The sequence below is a fragment of the Gasterosteus aculeatus genome, chromosome 2, assembly GCF_964276395.1.
Source record: "Gasterosteus aculeatus chromosome 2, fGasAcu3.hap1.1, whole genome shotgun sequence".
NCBI classification, from domain to species: Eukaryota; Metazoa; Chordata; class Actinopteri; order Perciformes; family Gasterosteidae; genus Gasterosteus; species Gasterosteus aculeatus.
The window spans coordinates 20,648,015-20,665,723 of NC_135689.1; the positions used below are offsets into that span (position 1 = coordinate 20,648,015).

At 47.3% G+C, this 17,709-nt stretch overlaps 2 protein-coding genes across 5 annotated transcripts in view; both read left to right on the forward strand.

The window, feature by feature from the left end:
- The first annotated feature begins 1,689 nt into the window (after positions 1 to 1,689).
- lrrc38a (leucine rich repeat containing 38a) lies at positions 1,690 to 7,045 on the forward strand. The gene is made up of 2 exons (XM_040193198.2): positions 1,690 to 2,731; positions 5,592 to 7,045. Exons 1-2 carry the CDS (start codon positions 2,104 to 2,106, stop codon positions 5,837 to 5,839), a joined length of 876 nt encoding a protein of 291 aa, XP_040049132.1. The 5' UTR covers positions 1,690 to 2,103; the 3' UTR covers positions 5,840 to 7,045.
- A 6,594-nt stretch (positions 7,046 to 13,639) lies between these two features.
- vps13d (vacuolar protein sorting 13 homolog D) overlaps positions 13,640 to 17,709 on the forward strand; it is a 43,586-nt gene continuing 39,516 nt past the window's right edge. For 3 of the 4 annotated variants that reach the window (XM_040193104.2, XM_040193106.2, XM_040193105.2), the window contains exons 1-5: positions 13,640 to 13,816; positions 14,253 to 14,471; positions 14,583 to 14,660; positions 15,713 to 15,903; positions 16,224 to 16,292. In XM_040193104.2, the coding sequence (XP_040049038.2) occupies positions 14,375 to 14,471; positions 14,583 to 14,660; positions 15,713 to 15,903; positions 16,224 to 16,292 (435 nt within the window). In that variant the 5' untranslated portion in view covers positions 13,640 to 13,816; positions 14,253 to 14,374. Of the gene's footprint in view, positions 14,166 to 14,252; positions 14,472 to 14,582; positions 14,661 to 15,712; positions 15,904 to 16,223; positions 16,293 to 17,709 lie in introns of all 4 variants that reach the window. The other variant, XM_078094616.1, reaches the window with a different exon arrangement.

Sequence of the window (17,709 nt, forward strand, 5' to 3'; positions counted from 1 at the left end):
TTGAGGATCACTGTCCTAAAGACACTACTCAATAATTATTTTTGTCCTTCAATTTATATACTTAATTAAAATAATTAAGACACACCCATTATAAAGACAAGGTCTCAAAAACTGGTAGGTAGGTACAGAGAGACAGAGAGGAGGGAGAAAAATGGCTTGACTACCTCAAGTCATCTGTTCATTTCTGTGCACGTAGGCTAGCTAGTTAAAGACATGAGACATTTCTATGGCTGCTTTAGCCACAGACAGACAGACAGACAGAGAGACTCTTTGGACTCTTTACAAACCAGATGTCCAGACTCTTTTACATACAAAAGACTGGGTGCTTGTGCTGCTGCAACACTTCAGACCGATATATTCACCATTTTACGACCTGAACACCAACAAAAAGCAGTTCTGCTCCAGAGGTGTTGCCTTAGCCAGACTACAGAATGAGTCATTGTCACTGAACTGGCTTTGGTACAGTTCAGCTTGGTGCAGTGCAACCACGCTCCCTGCCGCTCCCTGTGGCACTTGGTGTGACCTACTTTTCCCCGTTATGATAGAGATCACAGCGCATTTATTTCTGTAGTCATCTTTTTCTTATAGCAAACACTCTAGTAAGACTCTAAGGCAGGGGTGCCCAATAGGTACATCGCGATTGACCGGTTGATCGTCAAGGCACGTAGATTGGCGGCCATTGAAAAAATGTATGGCATTTGTTTAAAATGCAAAGTAGACTAACTATACATATTCAGGAATAAATTGGATATGTATACTGTCTATCTGTATCTATAAATAGATATTTAGCATGTTTAATGTAGGCAGATCTCAATGACCTGGTCCCTTGAAAAGAAGCGTGCGAGGCGAAAACGTGTCATATGTCAAATTTATTTTCTTTTTGCATGCCTGATGTCACAAGCAAACAGACGACTGTAGAATCTGGAATTAGTGATCCGTCGATTTTACACTAATGCCTGTCTTATTTATGTCAAGCAAAATAACTGGAAAAAGCTGATGAGATCCATTCAAACATATACATGTTTCATGGTAATTAATTGAACGACAGTTTACGTAATGCTTCAGATTTATATATGCAAATAAGTGTGGCAGAAATTTGTGAGGGAGAAAGTGATATTATTGACCAGTAATTACCATATATACATTTATCTAGGGACCCACCACCTTTATGACAACCGGTGACCCACTGACAAATTATATGTCATTTCATATTTTATTGAACTGAAATGGGTGCAATATGGTGGTATTTCTGCAGTTTATAATCAGCCTGCAAGAAGCCGCAACACATTGCAAAGGCACATTTCCACGCTATGTCTGCCAACTCTGTTACTGGCAGATATTTTAGACGGGTTGTAATGATAACGGGGCCTTTCCTCCATTCCCGTCAAGCCAGTGAAGCCAAGGCGAGAGAAAGATAAAAGGGGACTGAAGGAAAAATGGGGGGGGGGGGGGGGGTTGCAGTGATTGCGAGGAAGCGCGTCACATGTGAGTCACGGATTGTGATGGACTCCTCATATTTGTTGGGGCTGCGTAGAAGAAGGAGCTCTGACAGGGTTTCAGTCAGTGACGACTCTCGCCGTGGTTGTGCTCCACTGAGCCGACAGATGACAGTGGCAGCTGCTTTTCCTCAGCGGCAGGCTAATGAGGCACGGAGGGCTGATTCTGCCAGTGCACACAGACACAAACATGTCACGTGGCTTACCCCACCAACCCCGCCCCCCTCGCCTCGGGGTCGTTAGTCTCTCTTTACCTCAGTGTTAATCCCCCACCCCCACCCTCTCCCACCCTCTCCCTGCTCTCTTGCACACTCTCTCTTTTGCTCCTCCCCTCTCTTCCCTCAGAGCCGGCAGGCTGCCATTTGATCCAGACTGCTAGTTACATGATCTCCTGGAATACAACGCGCCCTCGCTGCTCCATGGCTTTTTGGCTTGTGAAGGATGCCAGCACCACGCTGAACACTATCAACATCGTCTGGCCTTTCCTTCCCCTTCCCCTCCTGTGATCTGAGCCTGTCTATCTGTCCGTGTCCCTGACCTCTCTTCTCACCCCTTGTCGACAGCCTGTCACCACCATCTCCTATTTAATGCTGCTGCCCCCTCGACAATGATACCATGCGTTAACTGGCTGCAGCCTTTCCTTGCCTTGATCTCCTCAACCTTGCTTGCGCGAGGCCACATCTGTCCATCCAGCTGTTTGTGTCCGGACCACCACACTGTGGACTGCACAAGCCAAGGTCTAACCACAGTCCCGGACTTCATCCCTCTGGACGTTCGCCGTCTCCTGCTTTCCAACAACTGGATTCCCTGGATCCCCTCAGACTTCCTCGTCTTCTACAGCGATCTGGTATACTTGGACATCAGGAATAATTCCCTCTCCCAGTTGGAGCCAGGGACCCTGAGCACCTCCTCCAAATTGGTCTTCTTGGACCTGGGCAGCAACAACCTGACAGAAATCTCCTCGGGAACGTTTGGGGAGTCAAGGAATCTGATCAAACTTCGATTGGGGAACAACCCCTACCTAAACATGGTGGAGAGGGATGCTTTCACAGGGTTGACGTCTTTGAGGGAGCTGGAGATGGAGAGGAATGGTCTCACGGCGCTGGACGTCACGGTCCTTGAATCTTTGCCCTCCCTCCGGATGTTGCGTCTGGAGGGCAACCCTTGGCTCTGCAACTGCCACTTTGCCAAACTGTTTGCGTGGCTGACAGAGAACCAAGACAAGCTCCCACAGGGTAAGACAAAAGTTCATTACGGCTCAGTCTTTGTTCCCCACAGAGAAGAGGAAATCCCATCACGTGCCTGCATTTACTTTTGATTGATCTGTAACAATGCCGGACATATTTGATTATTAAAGGATCCATGTATTTCATTTCAAGTGTTATTCTTCCTCATCAAGGCAAAAAACGAAAGTGGAAGTGCTATTGTTTTTTTTATGGATAGATAAATGTAGTCAACCTTACTAAGCTTAGTTTAGCACAATGACTCCATGGTGTTCATCACAGCCACACAGATTTGTCTTCCGTCCTATGTTTTGAACAATATTACTTACACCTAACTCATGTTGTAATTTCAAACCAAAAACCTAAAACGTGCAGAGCCACATTGAGCGCTCCAAATACTGATCCACAGGCCTATTGTACTCAAACCTCCGAGGGGCCACTTTAATAAAATAAGAAGATATGTTGTTTATTTTATTATATATATATTTTTCTTCACCTTCATTTGTTATTTTCTTTTCATACCCACTTTTAGAACTTTCAACTGCATCACCTTCAACATCAGTTGGAGTTTCAGGGTTTCCACTCTTTTCTGAAGATCGACAGACAGGGATCCCATCACACACAGTACTAGTATGTTCCTCTGTGTGGAAGTCTGATTTAAGAGGTATAGAGGTATACCGTATCCATGAAATCATCCGTATGTAATAAGGAATGATCACAACTTCACATAACAATGCCCAGTGCTCATTTGAAATCATTACTGGCAGCCACAACTGAATCACACACCTTTGTCAGAAAAACTATCGTGCAGGCATTCCAATTTCATCAAATGAAAAAGATACACTAACCAATTTCACATTATTTAAACATTTAAAAGAAGTTAGTAATGCAGAAACTTCCAACCTGTGCCACTTTGAGGTGTTACGTCAAAATAGAGAGGAGCCTTTTCAAAATACTCTGCATCCTTCAAGGTTAAATGATCTTGAACAAAACATAATCGTTATCCACTTTGGATTAAAAGAGACTGATAGAATGACTGGTAGGTTATGTTGGAAAGAGCAAAATATTGATGCACTTTTTATGTTATCTATGTAATTAGAGACTGGAATTGTGTAGGACCATAAAACAAAAACTACCACATTTTCTTGAAATTATCGTTTACACACAGTGTTAAGCAACTGAAATTGTATAATTGTATAAAACAAATATTTAGTAAATGTTTTTAGTTACTTGGGAGCCTTTGCTAGGACTTAAATATACATACCTTACCCGAAACGTAAAATACTATCGTTAGCAAGATATTGTATTATTACATAGTCGATGTGCAATAAGCCTTCGATTGATACTGGAACCAATGACGCAGCCTGCTGGTTTTTCTACTGGGTCCAGGTGGAGTTTTAAATAAGAGTAAGTTTAAAGGCAACCTACATTAACCCTGTTAACACAATCCCCCACTGTTTGTATTGGTCGGGCCAACTAACGACATCCAGGTCCAAGCTCCTCACACGCACACACACACACACACACACACACACACACACACACTGGTTGTTGTCTCGCAGTCACTTTGCATCTGTTGTGGTGGCTACATTCTTGTTCTTGTGTGTTCCTTGAATGTATGTTAGTGATTGTATTTTGTGACTCATATTATCGTCTGTGAATTTTTAATCCTTTGTGTGATTGATTTGTGTGTGTGTGTGTGTGTGTGTGTGTGTGTGTGTGTGTGTGTGTGAGCATGCATCTGGATGCTTGTTGAAATATCATCAAGTGATGAGGTTACCGAGTCCCTTTCATGTGGAAAACCCTTTCTGGTCTTACGCTGACTCACACACAAACACACACCCATACACACACACACACACACACACACACTTGACAATGATGTCTAATGACTCCTTGGTGCAGCAGTGCTACAGAGGAATCGAGAGGAGATGGAAGTGCAGTGGACAGAATATTTCCGAGTTGCAGCGCATCGGTACCAAAAGGAACAGCCATCTTCATAAAAAATGGATGACAGAAACTAAAACAAATACACAAAAGAGTCAGTTTCTACTTTTAACCGTTAGCATTTTGGCTCAAAATAGCGGTAAGAAGTCCCTCCACACCGACCAACAAGCCGAGCGCGCACACGCTAGCAAAGTGCACAGTGAGAATGTCCTGAATTCATCCTCCTTGTTTCAGACACAGGGGGGCCGTGGCACCGTGGAGGGCAGCGTTGTCCTTCCCTGGCTCTGCTAGTCAGAGTGCCGATGTGTTATTAAGCAAGACACTTAACCCTAAGAAGCTCCCTCAGCTGTGACGATGTGTGTGAATGTTGTTACTGATGGGCAGGTGTCACTGTGTCTCTCCTGTCATCATAGTTCTTGTGGTTTATCGAAACAAGTGAAGGGTACATGCATTACAGTCCGCAGCGGACAAAGTCGGGCCGGCTGTTGTTTTGTTAACTTTAGGTGTTTTTAATTCATAGTAAAGTTTGTGAAGGTGTGCATATGTGTGCAATTATGTGGGTGTACAACAAATACAGCTTCAGCAACATTGCAAGAGCTGTTTTTTTTCTGTCACTGTTTGGTTCAAATGTAAAGGCAGATTTTATACATATATAGAAAATATTAAGTATATAGTATATTTATTCATATATGCCAAAATACCTGGCAAACTTCAACCTCAAATTTTGAACCCAAACCTCATCCAACAACACCTCGTGGTTGCCATTAAAACGTGCATGTGGACACTTCTGGTAGATTACTTTGTATTTAAGGGCAATAACTCTTCATTTTTACGTCCACATTGTCACAAATGCAGAGGGAATGAACCGAGGGCGATGTAGGCAGCCCGGTGTCAGTGGTTAACCTGTTGATGTGTCTCTTCCCAGGTATGGAGGCGATAGAGTGCTCCCTGCCTCTGGATGGCCGTCGGGTCCCCCTAAGTTTACTCTCTGAAGACAGTTTTCAGGAGTGCCGTGGCGCCCTCACCCTGACTGACTACTTCATTGTCATCTTCTCCGGCATCTCGGTCTCAGTGGCAGCAATCGTGGCCAGCTTCTTCCTCGCTTCCACAGTCCACTGCTTCCACCGCCTCAGCAAAGGCAGCAAAGGAGATGAGGAAGAGGGCAACGACTGACGAAGGAACGGAAACAGGGAATTAGGTTATCAAACAAAAGTGTTTCTTACTAAACTCTTGCTCAGAACTCAACAAAACCTGAGTGCAAGGAAGATTGTGGTGAAGCAATGTAGTAACGGCATTTAAGGAAATTGCCACATCAAGAAACTCTTCCCTTGTCAAAACAAAGACCACACTGGATCTATCATGGGAATCAGGGACAAGTTGGAGAACATCCAATCTATTGCTTACTGTGCTGACTGTGAGGCGCTGTGCAATGAGAAGAGCTGTAGCATTGTGGAGAAATGATGCCAATTCATTGAGTCTGATATTAGTAAATGTATTGTAGATGGAGGTGAAGGGACAAATGTCTCTGCAATGCAAGGGAAATACAAGTCGTGTCCCCAGCAGATCCGTACAGGTATTTGTTGGGGTTACAATGTGGTGCCATTAAGAAAAGGTCTCCCAACAGGAGCTGACCAGTTAAAACCCATTTAAAAACCCCAAACAAAATAAATTGTATTAGACAACATGAATTTTTAGACATTTGAGATGGTCCCAAAAAATAAATTAAATATTTTAGATGTTCACACGGTGCACAAAATAAAAAAGACAATGGACAAATTCATTAGTCAAATAAATCAAAGTCAAAGCCCACTGAGTTGTGCTTGGAAATGATTTGCAAAAAAAGTACCTGTACGCGTGACCTTTTAAGTCAGACCCCACCCAGAGGGCAGAGGGCTGCACAGACATGGTCCATGTTGAATTCCGCAGGTTGTCAGAGGTTCAGAACTTCCAAAGGACTCTACTGAGAGGGTCCACTGTACAGCTCGTCAGTAAGTGCCTTGCCAAACAACAAGTTGTGATATCTGACATATTTACAACACTTCATTTTTTACTGTAAATGTTTATTTATTATTTTATTTCAGATACTGAAACAAAAGTTTACATTTTATACATCAAGATATACTCAAAACTGGTCCTGGTAGCTTTGCTCAAATGCAGTTAAGTGTGTTAAGTTATATAGTACGAATGCCTGACTTGTTTTCATTTTACTTTGGGTTACTGTGGCATTTACATTTGTTCTCGTTCTTCAGATGTAGATTCAATCATTTAGGCTAAAACAGTGACATCAGTCTAAAATCATGCAGCAATTTTATGTCTTTAAAATCAGTTTAAGTTGTTAGCCCTGGCTAAAATAAAATAAAATACTAAAATAATTGTGCAGTGCGGTCGTATTGTGAAATGATTACATGGCTTTGCATGTGGATGGATCAGACTTGCTTTGAAAAATTGCTTTAAAACAAGTAGATCACAAGCAGAATTTATATGATTGTCACATCAGCTGTGACTCAAAGTCACTAGGCTGCATCCTTGTAGCCTCCAGCCTTCAGCAGGGTCCTTCAACAACCGTATAGGCTGAACCGACCGGTCTCTGAAATGGACTTCCTGCTTGCGTCATCAGCCTTACCTCCGCTGCTCCCCGTTGCCTAGCAACCTGCTGAGCTTAACAATAAAGGCCTTAAAACCCGAAAAAAAAACTTTCATTTAATTTAGAAAAATATGCTTCTCCTCCGGAGCATGATATATTTCGGTCTGAGAGAAGAGCTTGTTTCTGGTTATTTTAAATTAATTAATTAACTTAAAAAAACGTAATAATGCAATCACACTGGAGAAAGAATGTCTGGCCTGTTACCTCATCGGGCGGAAATTCACACTAATCACGGCCCATGCGCCTTTGCAGTGGATGGTAAGGAATAAATGTGGTTTCTCAGCCTCCAAGCATTTAACTTTTTAACAGAACCACGGGAATGTGGATGCCCCCCCACGACGAGATGCCCTGTGGGCCGTATCGGGTTCCCCCGGAAGCCTCAAGGCTGTGGAGAGGGAAATGTGATGTCCTGAGAGGTCCTCAATGGTACATTCCCACTATATCTTGTCTACCTGAGCTCAAAAAAGTGAGCTAAGTCAGTAACGTTACAGAATAAAGACACAAAGAAACTGAACTGGCTTTGCTCCTTTTGTTCCTCCTTTACATTTTGTTGGGTTGTATGGAGCAGGAGGAAGGTGGTGGTTTTTAGTGACGGTATTGATGGAATCTCCTGTGCCTTGAGATTGCATTTTGACTTGGCGATGGGTGACTACGGGTGAGTGGGGAGCATGGTCGTCCTCCAATCAATCCCAGGCCTGGGGCTTTGATTTAATTACATCCATTTGGATGTTTTTCATTGGTAATTTAAGCACATTTAAGTTTGCACACTACTTTTGAATTCATTATTGAATTTTCCGCATTACAATGTGATTAATCAATCAATTACAATTAAACATTGGAATTGTTGCCCAGCAGTAAAATAGTGGCCGAGATATCTGAATCTATGTCAAATTGATGGACCGACTGATGATACCATCACTAAATTTGCTGTGATGTTCATGTCAATAGTTTCTGAAACATTTCTTCATGGACGTGTACAGCATTATTTATGTGAATGTCTGTATGGCGAGTTAATAGAACCATTTCAGGTGCTGGCAGGTGTTGGGCAGGTTCATCCAGATGTGGCTGTCTGATAGTGGGTTTGTGAAGTGGAGCAGATGGCCCTGCTCCACTGTGGGCCTGCTCTGTATTATGTGGGGAAGTGACATACGAGTCAGCCAATGGGCCAGAGGTCCAATCAGCAGATTCCCATCTACCATGATTACTGATGTGTTTGTGTGTGTGTGTGTGTGTGTGTGTGTGTGTGTGTGTTGGCGGCAACATTTGAAAGAAATCACCCTGAAGCTTCCAGTTCGTTACCTATGTTAAGAAAACAGAAACCTGTGGGGAAAGGGCAAAGACCACTGGCAAAGAAGACCAGTCAGTGATGGTGGTTTAGGATGCCAGTAATAGTAATGTGTCTAATAATAATATTGCTAGCAGCCGCAGGTGTCAGCAGGGCCGAGGCAGGAGGCAGGACCAGGGTCCAGACAGAACCGTTATCCATGAAAACCTGTGACGAAAACAAAAACTCCAGGGAAGAAGCCGAATTAGTGATGTGCATTAATGTGGATTCTTATAGTAGGTGGGAGAGAGACGGTAGAGCGTGTATGCGTGACGTGACGTCATTTCTTTTATTGACGGCACGTGATCGACTGGTACTGCGATCGACCTATTGCCCCCCCCCCCCCCCCTCCCCGCCCTGTTCTTGCATGTGAAAGGTCGCTCACTTCTAACACCCTCTGTTCACATGAACCCCGTCGCTAACAAGTTACCACAAGTACACAACCCATTGCGCACGCAATGTCGGCTGTGAAATCAAAGAGCCGCACTACGTGGAAGCATGTGATCTTCATGTTGAAGTCTGTTTTTATGTCACTCATTTGTAACCCACTACTATCAGCCCCAGCTGATAGCAACATTTTTCATTTTGCCTGAAAGGGGTATAAAACAAAATTCCCTTGAATAAAATGAGCTGGTTACTGGAATGAGCATCTGCAGAGCTCAGCTGTGCACATGCTCAGCAAAGCCGTTGAATACAACTTTGGAAGAGGCAGAACTGTGAGTTATTCCACTTCACTGTGTATTTAGGTTTGTCAGCTGTATTTCGTATGGACTTAAATGCAGTGTATTTAAATCGACTAATGATGAGCCGGACCTTCTTTAAGACACAAAGAATTTGTCAAGTCAAATTATGGACGTCTATGGGGACTAGAGAAAAAACATGAATAAATAAACAAATTATACAAATTGCATAAACATGGTGTCACGGTGTGGTTCACTTCCTGTCTTATTTTGTAGTTTTCTGCCACTCGTGTCCCCGGGTAACTTCACTTCCTGCCTTGTCTCGTCATCCCCTGTGTTCGTCTAATAGTTTCCACCTGTGTCCAATCACCTGCACCTCCCTTGTGTATTTAAGCAGTGTGTCTCCTGTGTCACTTGTCGCGTCATTGTCTTTCGTCTTGGATCGTCGTAGTCTCTTGCCTGTGTGCGTTTGCCCCCAGTTCCGGTGTTTTTTTGATCCTTGTGACTATTAAAGTCTTTTGTTTGCCGCAAGTCTGCGTTTGAGTCCTGCCTTCCAACCTCACACCCTGACAGAATGACGCGACCAAAGAAGGGCTCAGCAGACCCGCTGCCAGACTACGGTCCGGACTACCTGGACGTAAGGAGTCCCTTCTGGCAGCGGAAAACAAACTGTGTTTTTGGTCCCAGGAGCTATCAGCTCGCCTGCCTCGAGCTCCGGGACCTCCTTAACCCTAGGAGGAGCAAGCGGAAGAAGCGATCTCCCGTTCCCGCTGGGCCGCCGCAGCGATCTCCCGTTCCCGCTGGGCCGCCGCAGCGATCTCCCGTTCCCGCTGGGCCGCCGCAGCGATCTCCCGTTCCCGCTGGGCCGCCGCAGCGTTCTCCCGTTCCCGCTGGGCCGCCGCAGCGTTCTCCCGTTCCCGCTGGGCCGCCGCAGCGTTCTCCCGTTCCCGCTGGGCCGCCGCAGCGTTCTCCCGTTCCCGCTGAGCCGCCGCAGCGTTCTCCCGTTCCCGCTGAGCCGCCGCAGCGTTCTCCCGTTCCCGCTGGGCCGCCGCAGCGTTCTCCCGTTCCCGCTGGGCCGGCCCGACTCTCAGCCGTGCCCCCGACCCCCGAGCCAGCGCCACGCTCCATGCCCCCGACCCGACCAGTTCCGGCGCCACGCTCCATGCCCCCGACCCGACCAGTTCCGGCGCCACGCTCCATGCCCCCGACCCGACCAGTTCCGGCGCCACGCTCCATGCCCCCGACCCGACCAGTTCCGGCGCCACGCTCCATGCCCCCGACCCGACCAGTTCCGGCGCCACGCTCCATGCCCCCGACCCGACCAGTACCGGCCCCACGCTCCATGCCCCCGACCCGACCAGTACCGGCCCCACGCTCCATGCCCCCGACTCGGCCAGTCCCCGCTCCGAGACTCAGGCTCCCTCCCTCCCATCCCATGGTCCTCTCCCACCCTCCCGTTGGTGATTTGAGGGCCGTCTGGGATCCGGCCCTTGAGGGGGGGGCTACGGGGTGGGTTATGGGGGGGGCTGAGCCGCCGCCGATTGCGGAGGTGTTCCCTGTCCCCGAGCTGGAGCCGACTGCGGAGGTGTTCCGTGTCCCCGAGCCGGAGCCGACTACGGAGGTGTTCCGTGTCCCCGAGCCGGAGCCGACTACGGAGGTGTTCCGTGTCCCCGAGCCGGAGCCGACTACGGAGGTGTTCCGTGTCCCCGAGCCGGAGCCGACTACGGAGGTGTTCCGTGTCCCCGAGCCGGAGCCGACTACGGAGGTGTTCCGTGTCCCCGAGCCGGAGCCGACTACGGAGGTGTTCCGTGTCCCCGAGCCGGAGCCGACTACGGAGGTGTTCCGTGTCCCCGAGCCGGAGCCGCCGACTACCCAGGAGGTGTTCCGTGTCCCCGAGCCGGAGCCGCCGACTACCCAGGAGGTGTTCCGTGTCCCCGAGCCGGCGCCGCCGACTACCCAGGAGGTGTTCCGTGTCCCCGAGCCGGCGCCGCCGACTACCCAGGAGGTGTTCCGTGTCCCCGAGCCGGCGCCGCCGACTACCCAGGAGGTGTTCCGTGTCCCCGAGCCGGCGCCGCCGACTACCCCGGAGGTTTCCCGTGTCCCCGAGCCGGCGCCGCCGACTACCCCGGAGGTTTCCCGTGTCCCCGAGCCGGCGCCGCCGACTACCCAGGAGGTGTTCCGTGTCCCCGAGCCGGCGCCGCCGACTACCCAGGAGGTGTTCCGTGTCCCCGAGCCGGCGCCGCCGACTACCCCGGAGGTTTCCCGTGTCCCCGAGCCGGCGCCGCCGACTACCCCGGAGGTTTCCCGTGTCCCCGAGCCGGCGCCGCCGACTACCCCGGAGGTTTCCCGTGTCCCCGAGCCGGCGCCGCCGACTACCCCGGAGGTTTCCCGTGTCCCCGAGCCGGCGCCGCCGACTACCCCGGAGGTTTCCCGTGTCCCCGAGCCGGCGCCGCCGACTACCCCGGAGGTTTCCCGTGTCCCCGAGCCGGCGCCGCCGACTACCCCGGAGGTTTCCCGTTTCTCAGAGCCTGCCATTCCTGAGACGTTCCGTGCCCTGTGGTCACCGCTCCGGAGCCGGCGAAAGGACCGCCCGCCGGGCCGACCCCCAGAGGCTCCCCGCTCGTCTGGCCGCCCGCCGGGCCGACCCCCAGAGGCTCCCGGGTGGTCCGACCAACGTCTCGGGTTTCCCTCCCCCCCTCCCCTTGTTTCGCTCTAGTGTGAGCCGCCTGGAAGTCGGCCCTTGAGGGGGGGGTACTGTCACGGTGTGGTTCACTTCCTGTCTTATTTTGTAGTTTTCTGCCACTCGTGTCCCCGGGTAACTTCACTTCCTGCCTTGTCTCGTCATCCCCTGTGTTCGTCTAATAGTTTCCACCTGTGTCCAATCACCTGCACCTCCCTTGTGTATTTAAGCAGTGTGTCTCCTGTGTCACTTGTCGCGTCATTGTCTTTCGTCTTGGATCGTCGTAGTCTCTTGCCTGTGTGCGTTTGCCCCCAGTTCCGGTGTTTTTTTGATCCTTGTGACTATTAAAGTCTTTTGTTTGCCGCAAGTCTGCGTTTGAGTCCTGCCTTCCAACCTCACACCCTGACACATGGGGACACAAACGTTTGGAAGGCTTCAAATCTGTCCAGTGCTGCACCCTAAATTGTCCAACATTTGGATCATAGTGGAAAGGGGATGGAGGCATTGATAGAGGCAACACTATTTGCCTTATATTTAAACTTACTCAACTTACTTACTTAAAGATACTCATAATTGCATTTTGTTTAAATATAAGATAACATGTGATGTAGGTAGATTTACCTAGATTTTAGTAAATGGCAAATATCAACTTTGTATGTATCGAAGGATTGAAGAATATAATGTTGACTAACTAATTGAAGTGCACGCAAAACATTAGAATATGGAAAATCTCTCTTATTTGTTGATCAATGAAGATTATTGACTTATTTTTGGCGTTCCGGTTTTAATTATTATTTATCTAGCTGTACCAAAAATTGGTTCCTTTGGCAACTTTAAAGTTGTCTCTTTTTCTGTTGTTTGGAGAGAAAATGACCCCAAAAATCCTGAATGAGGCGTGGTGACATTTCCGAGCCTCCGGAATTGAAGGTACAGTTGAGCCCATCTGCCCACCCATCAGTCAGTCCCCTCAGCAGCCCCCCCCCCCCCCCTCCAGTCCACTTCATTTAACATCACACAGGGCACCACGTCTACGGGAGGCTGTCCTTCATCTTTGTCTCCTTCCTACTAAATTACACATTATTTTTCAAATGATCAGACTAAATTACTTAATTACACTGTGTCCATAATAAAGTTTGTGCCATTCTTTAGCCTTGATCAACGGAGGAAAGAGATTTGATTGCATTTGATATCCGCGCAGAGAAAGAAAGACTCTTTTTATACATACACAGACCTTTTCAGTTGGGGTCTCGGTGCAGCAGCGCCCCCCTGCGGAGGAAACGTCAACAAGTGACCCACTTCCACCTGCAGGAAGTGCGCATGTCGTCTTCTTCATCTCAGGCTTTTCTCCTTGTCTGGACCATCGATATATCTGGACTGGGACTAAATTTAGACCATTAAGATAACATTGTCACAACTTAAATTAAATACGTCAGGCTTATATCCTCATCAATGCAAATAAACAAGCTCGGATCAATATCGTAAAAATACTACGCAATCCTAATTTTATAAATGACGTTTGCCTGTGTAATTGCAATACATTCATCCAACATACGGTTCACCTACTTCTACTAAAGTATACAGAATGTGTTAAAAGAGAACAAGACAACTTATAGCGAAATACCCATTTTTCCAGGTTTGTTTTAACGCCACATAAGAACGGTTTGTTTTGGTCACGTGATCGGAAGTGTGCGTCGGACGGTCATCGCTATTAGGAAGTGTGTCTATTTACAACACTTGAACACACAACTCCGAAGCCTCCAAATACAACAATGACGTATCCGTTGTCGGAGGATTCCGAGTGTTTCCAATGAAAACGCTCCAGGTTGGTTCCGTCTTTCGGTCCTTCTTCACCGGCAGCCGCCTCTTCGTGCTCGTGAGTGACGTTCCTCAACCTTCGCGAGCTAGTTTGAGCTAAGTGGCTAACGCTGCCTAAGATCACATAACCTTTAAATAACTTCCATCCGATGGCATTTTCAATATCAGTCAATGTCGGAACTTCGTGTGTTGACGTTCATGTAACTACCGTAATCGCCCCCCGTCAAGTGGTGTCCTTTGACCGGCTAGTCGGGCTGGCGTGGACCCTGAGCCGGCTGGATGTCCCGCTGCTGCTTTGATGCTAACTTTAGTTGAGTTAGGGTCACGTTAAGCTCCTGTCCCGCAGCCAGTCAGCGGTAAGCCATCGGCTGTGATTAGACACCGTCAGGCCTCCACCTCCAGACTGCCTGCTCCATTCTGAAGTCACTAAGTTCTATCTACAGTAACAGGAACGGTCCGATGTCTGTCACGCGTGGACCTCCTCACCTGTGAGGGCTTCGAGCGAGACGTCAGAGATTCCTCCCCCCCGTCTTGGAGAAGCTCTGGTCCGCCCTGAGGCACCAGGATGTTGGAGGGCCTCGTTGCCTGGGTGCTAAACACGTACCTGGGGAAGTATGTCAGCAACCTGAACACGGATCAGCTGTCCATCGCCCTGCTGAAAGGTAAACGTGCACATCCACCCTGCTGCTCATCGGATCCACACTTAACCTAATGTGTATTTCCTCCCTGCTATTGGGAGAGTAAGTCAGCCCAAACGTCCTGTTGCTCCTCAGGCGCCGTGGAGCTGGAGAACCTCCCTCTGAGGAAAGATGCCCTCCGAGAGTTTGACCTGCCGTTTGAAGTCAAAGCAGGTGAGACACGCTGAACGATGAGCTCACAAAATGTACCACCACTAACAAAAACTACACCAAACAAAGTCTGAAAGGCTCTCATAAACTCTCTGTGTTGGACCTATGTGCTTATGTTTGGGTTATTTGGGGAATTGATGGATTTCGTTGATGAGCTAAAACCTTACTGGAGCTGTAGAAGGAATTAAACAATTTATTGTCATTATTTAACCCAGCTTAGTAATAAATTGAAACAACAAGCCAACATGACTGAAGGATATTGTTCTTAGGACTTGGAGCTGAAATGTCCCGTCAGCAAGTTGTGTCTGTTGTAACAAAGTGAATCTGGATTTTAAGGACCAGGAAGCAGCATCCTTCATGACACGTACCTGCTCTCACTGTTGATTTCAGTCCGAGTGACTTTTAAATGGTGGGAAGAGACCAAGATAAACTTCAGTCCTCGAGACGTTGCTTCTGAGAGAACGCTGCAAGAGAACCTAATGTCCCTAAAACCTTCTGACTCAACTCACACTAACAGCTGAATGAATCTTTATTGCATAAATCAACTGTTTGCTTCAAGACAACGTGCCCGTCTCCGCCAAGGGAACTGTGTATATACACGTGCATCTTAATTCATTAGAATATCATCGAAAAGTTCTGATTTACGGAGTCGTATAGATCAATTTGACACAGTGTGATACATTTGAATCGTTTGTTTGTTATTTTGTATGATTATGGCTCACACCCACACTCGGTACCTCAGAAAATGAGAATATTGTCACCTCACGGTGCCGCGCTCTAGTCAGTGAAGCAGGTTTCCTGAGTCTCAGTCCGGTTCAGTAGGATACAAATATATCAACCTGTGTGAAATTAATCTATATAATATATAAGCTCCACTTTTGCCTTGAATTACCGAAATAAAATCAACTTTTCGAGGACCAGGCTCCTTTCAAACGACTCATTTAGCTGTTGTCAGAAGAGACGATCCCAAACACCCACCTACCCGGGTCAGAACCACCTGATTGGCAGCTCGTTCCCCCGTTGTGTGACATGTGCATCACATTGTGTCTCTCCAGGGTTCATCGGAAAGATCACTCTGCAGATCCCTTTCTACCGGCCTCACAGCGACCCGTGGGTCATCTCTATGTCCCAGCTGAACCTCATCATCGGCCCCGCCCATCAGCAGGAATATGATGGAGAGAAGGAGAGAGGGGAGGAGAGGGAACGCAAAGCATGCCTTCTCAAGGCTCTCGAGGACAAATTCAAAGTAGGTGGATGACCACTGTGCACCGTTCCACGCAGCAGGGCTCTGGTCTCTCACACGAGAACACGCGTGGTTCTGTTCTGGCAGCGGCAGAGCGGCTTTACGCGTCAGAATTGTCGTAAAGGTCAAGTTGAATAACTGAATGGAATTCTTCTTGTGTCTTTGAAGATCTTTTGTGGTTGTTGCTCGTGTATGTAGTGTGCGTAGTATGTCCCCTTTGTGACTTTTCTTTGTAAATGAACTTACATGCATACGCACCTTCTTACCAGGTGTGCTGTGTGTATTTGCATGTATTGGTGATTGTGTGAATTTGTCTCCTGCAGAGTGAGCGCGAACAGAAGGGAGAGTCTTACTGGTACTCGGTGGTCACTAGGATTGTGGAGAACATTGAGGTAAGTCAGCCTATTTGATTGGTTCTTAGCAGTCGCCACGTGTCCTTCCCTGATTTGTCACACAAACAAACATCAGGGCTTCCAGTGATTCCTTTAAACATGAAGGTTGTTGTTGTTGTCTATACTAGCAGCTGTTGTGCAGTTGCACTCTGCATTTGACTTATTACTTAGTATATATTGACTCCCAGGCTGTATTTTGCGCCCCCTTGTCTACTTTGTACTCCAGGGTAACTTTCAGGGGGTTAATTCATCCAATATTAATCTGTAAGACAAAACTTTATTGGAGTAAATACAAAACAGGGATTCACGCCTATACAAACGTCGTACTAAATGCGCATAGTCTGCAACTTCGGTCGGAGCAACAGATTTTGAGGGGCTTGCTAAAAAAAGACACGCGAGACGTGCGTGTGCGTGTGTGTGTGCGTGTGTGTGTGCGTGTGTGTGCGTGTGTGTGTGTGTGGTGTGTGGTGTGTGGTGTGTGTGTGTGAGAGAGAGTGACAGAGGGAGAGCAGAGAAAGGTAAGGCAGTTGAACAAATACGCTGCGAGATTTAAATAGCGTTAAAAAAAAAAGAAAAAAAGTTACCTGACGCCTTCCTGCGTCCACAGAAAGGACAGAATGTTGGACATCCAAAACGTGCAAAACATAACAAGTGAGACGTTAAAAGTAGCACAAATAATAATAACCAATAGTACAGTCACATACGTAGTGCAGTCGAGGACTAGATGTCAATTTTCCAGTACATCTGTAATTTATACAAAGAAGCGTCCGATGACTGAATCGGTGGAAAACGTCGAGTAGTTAGTGGCCTGAGAGGCCTTTGTTTGTTTTGTTAAATGACCCAATACTACCTGTGGTGAGGAGGTAGTAAATTCCCTGCATTGTTTGCACAGTTCTCATATATAACATGTATATTACTACATGTGAGTGAATAAACAATACCGAAGGGACGTTTGATTTCCACTGAGAACCAAGAGTTAAGATATGCTGTATTAATTCTTATTGAACACTGGACTGCTGATCTGACAGCACGCTTTTGGACCAGTATCGGTTTGTTTGTGTCCTTCTTAGCACCTAATAGAGCATTAAATAAGCAAACAACTTTCTAGTCATAGCTGTGCCCCGCCCCCCATTTTAGTGATCATGCCCTCAATGTGCTCAGACCATCATCTCACCCAGCAGTTTGGTCCTCTTGTCCTCACCCAGCAGTTTGTTCCTCTTGTCCTCACTGTTTCAATGCTCCTCATTATAGAGACGTTTTACACCTAGGATCCATTTAACAGTCGGGGGCCCATAGAAACAGTCAGACAGGGTTTCCTTGCTGTTTTGTCCTTCCAGTGACCATTAAAATATCTCTTCCTCAAGGCATGTCAAAGTGATTGAATAACGGACTGCACTTTGATTTCCTTCTGCTTCTG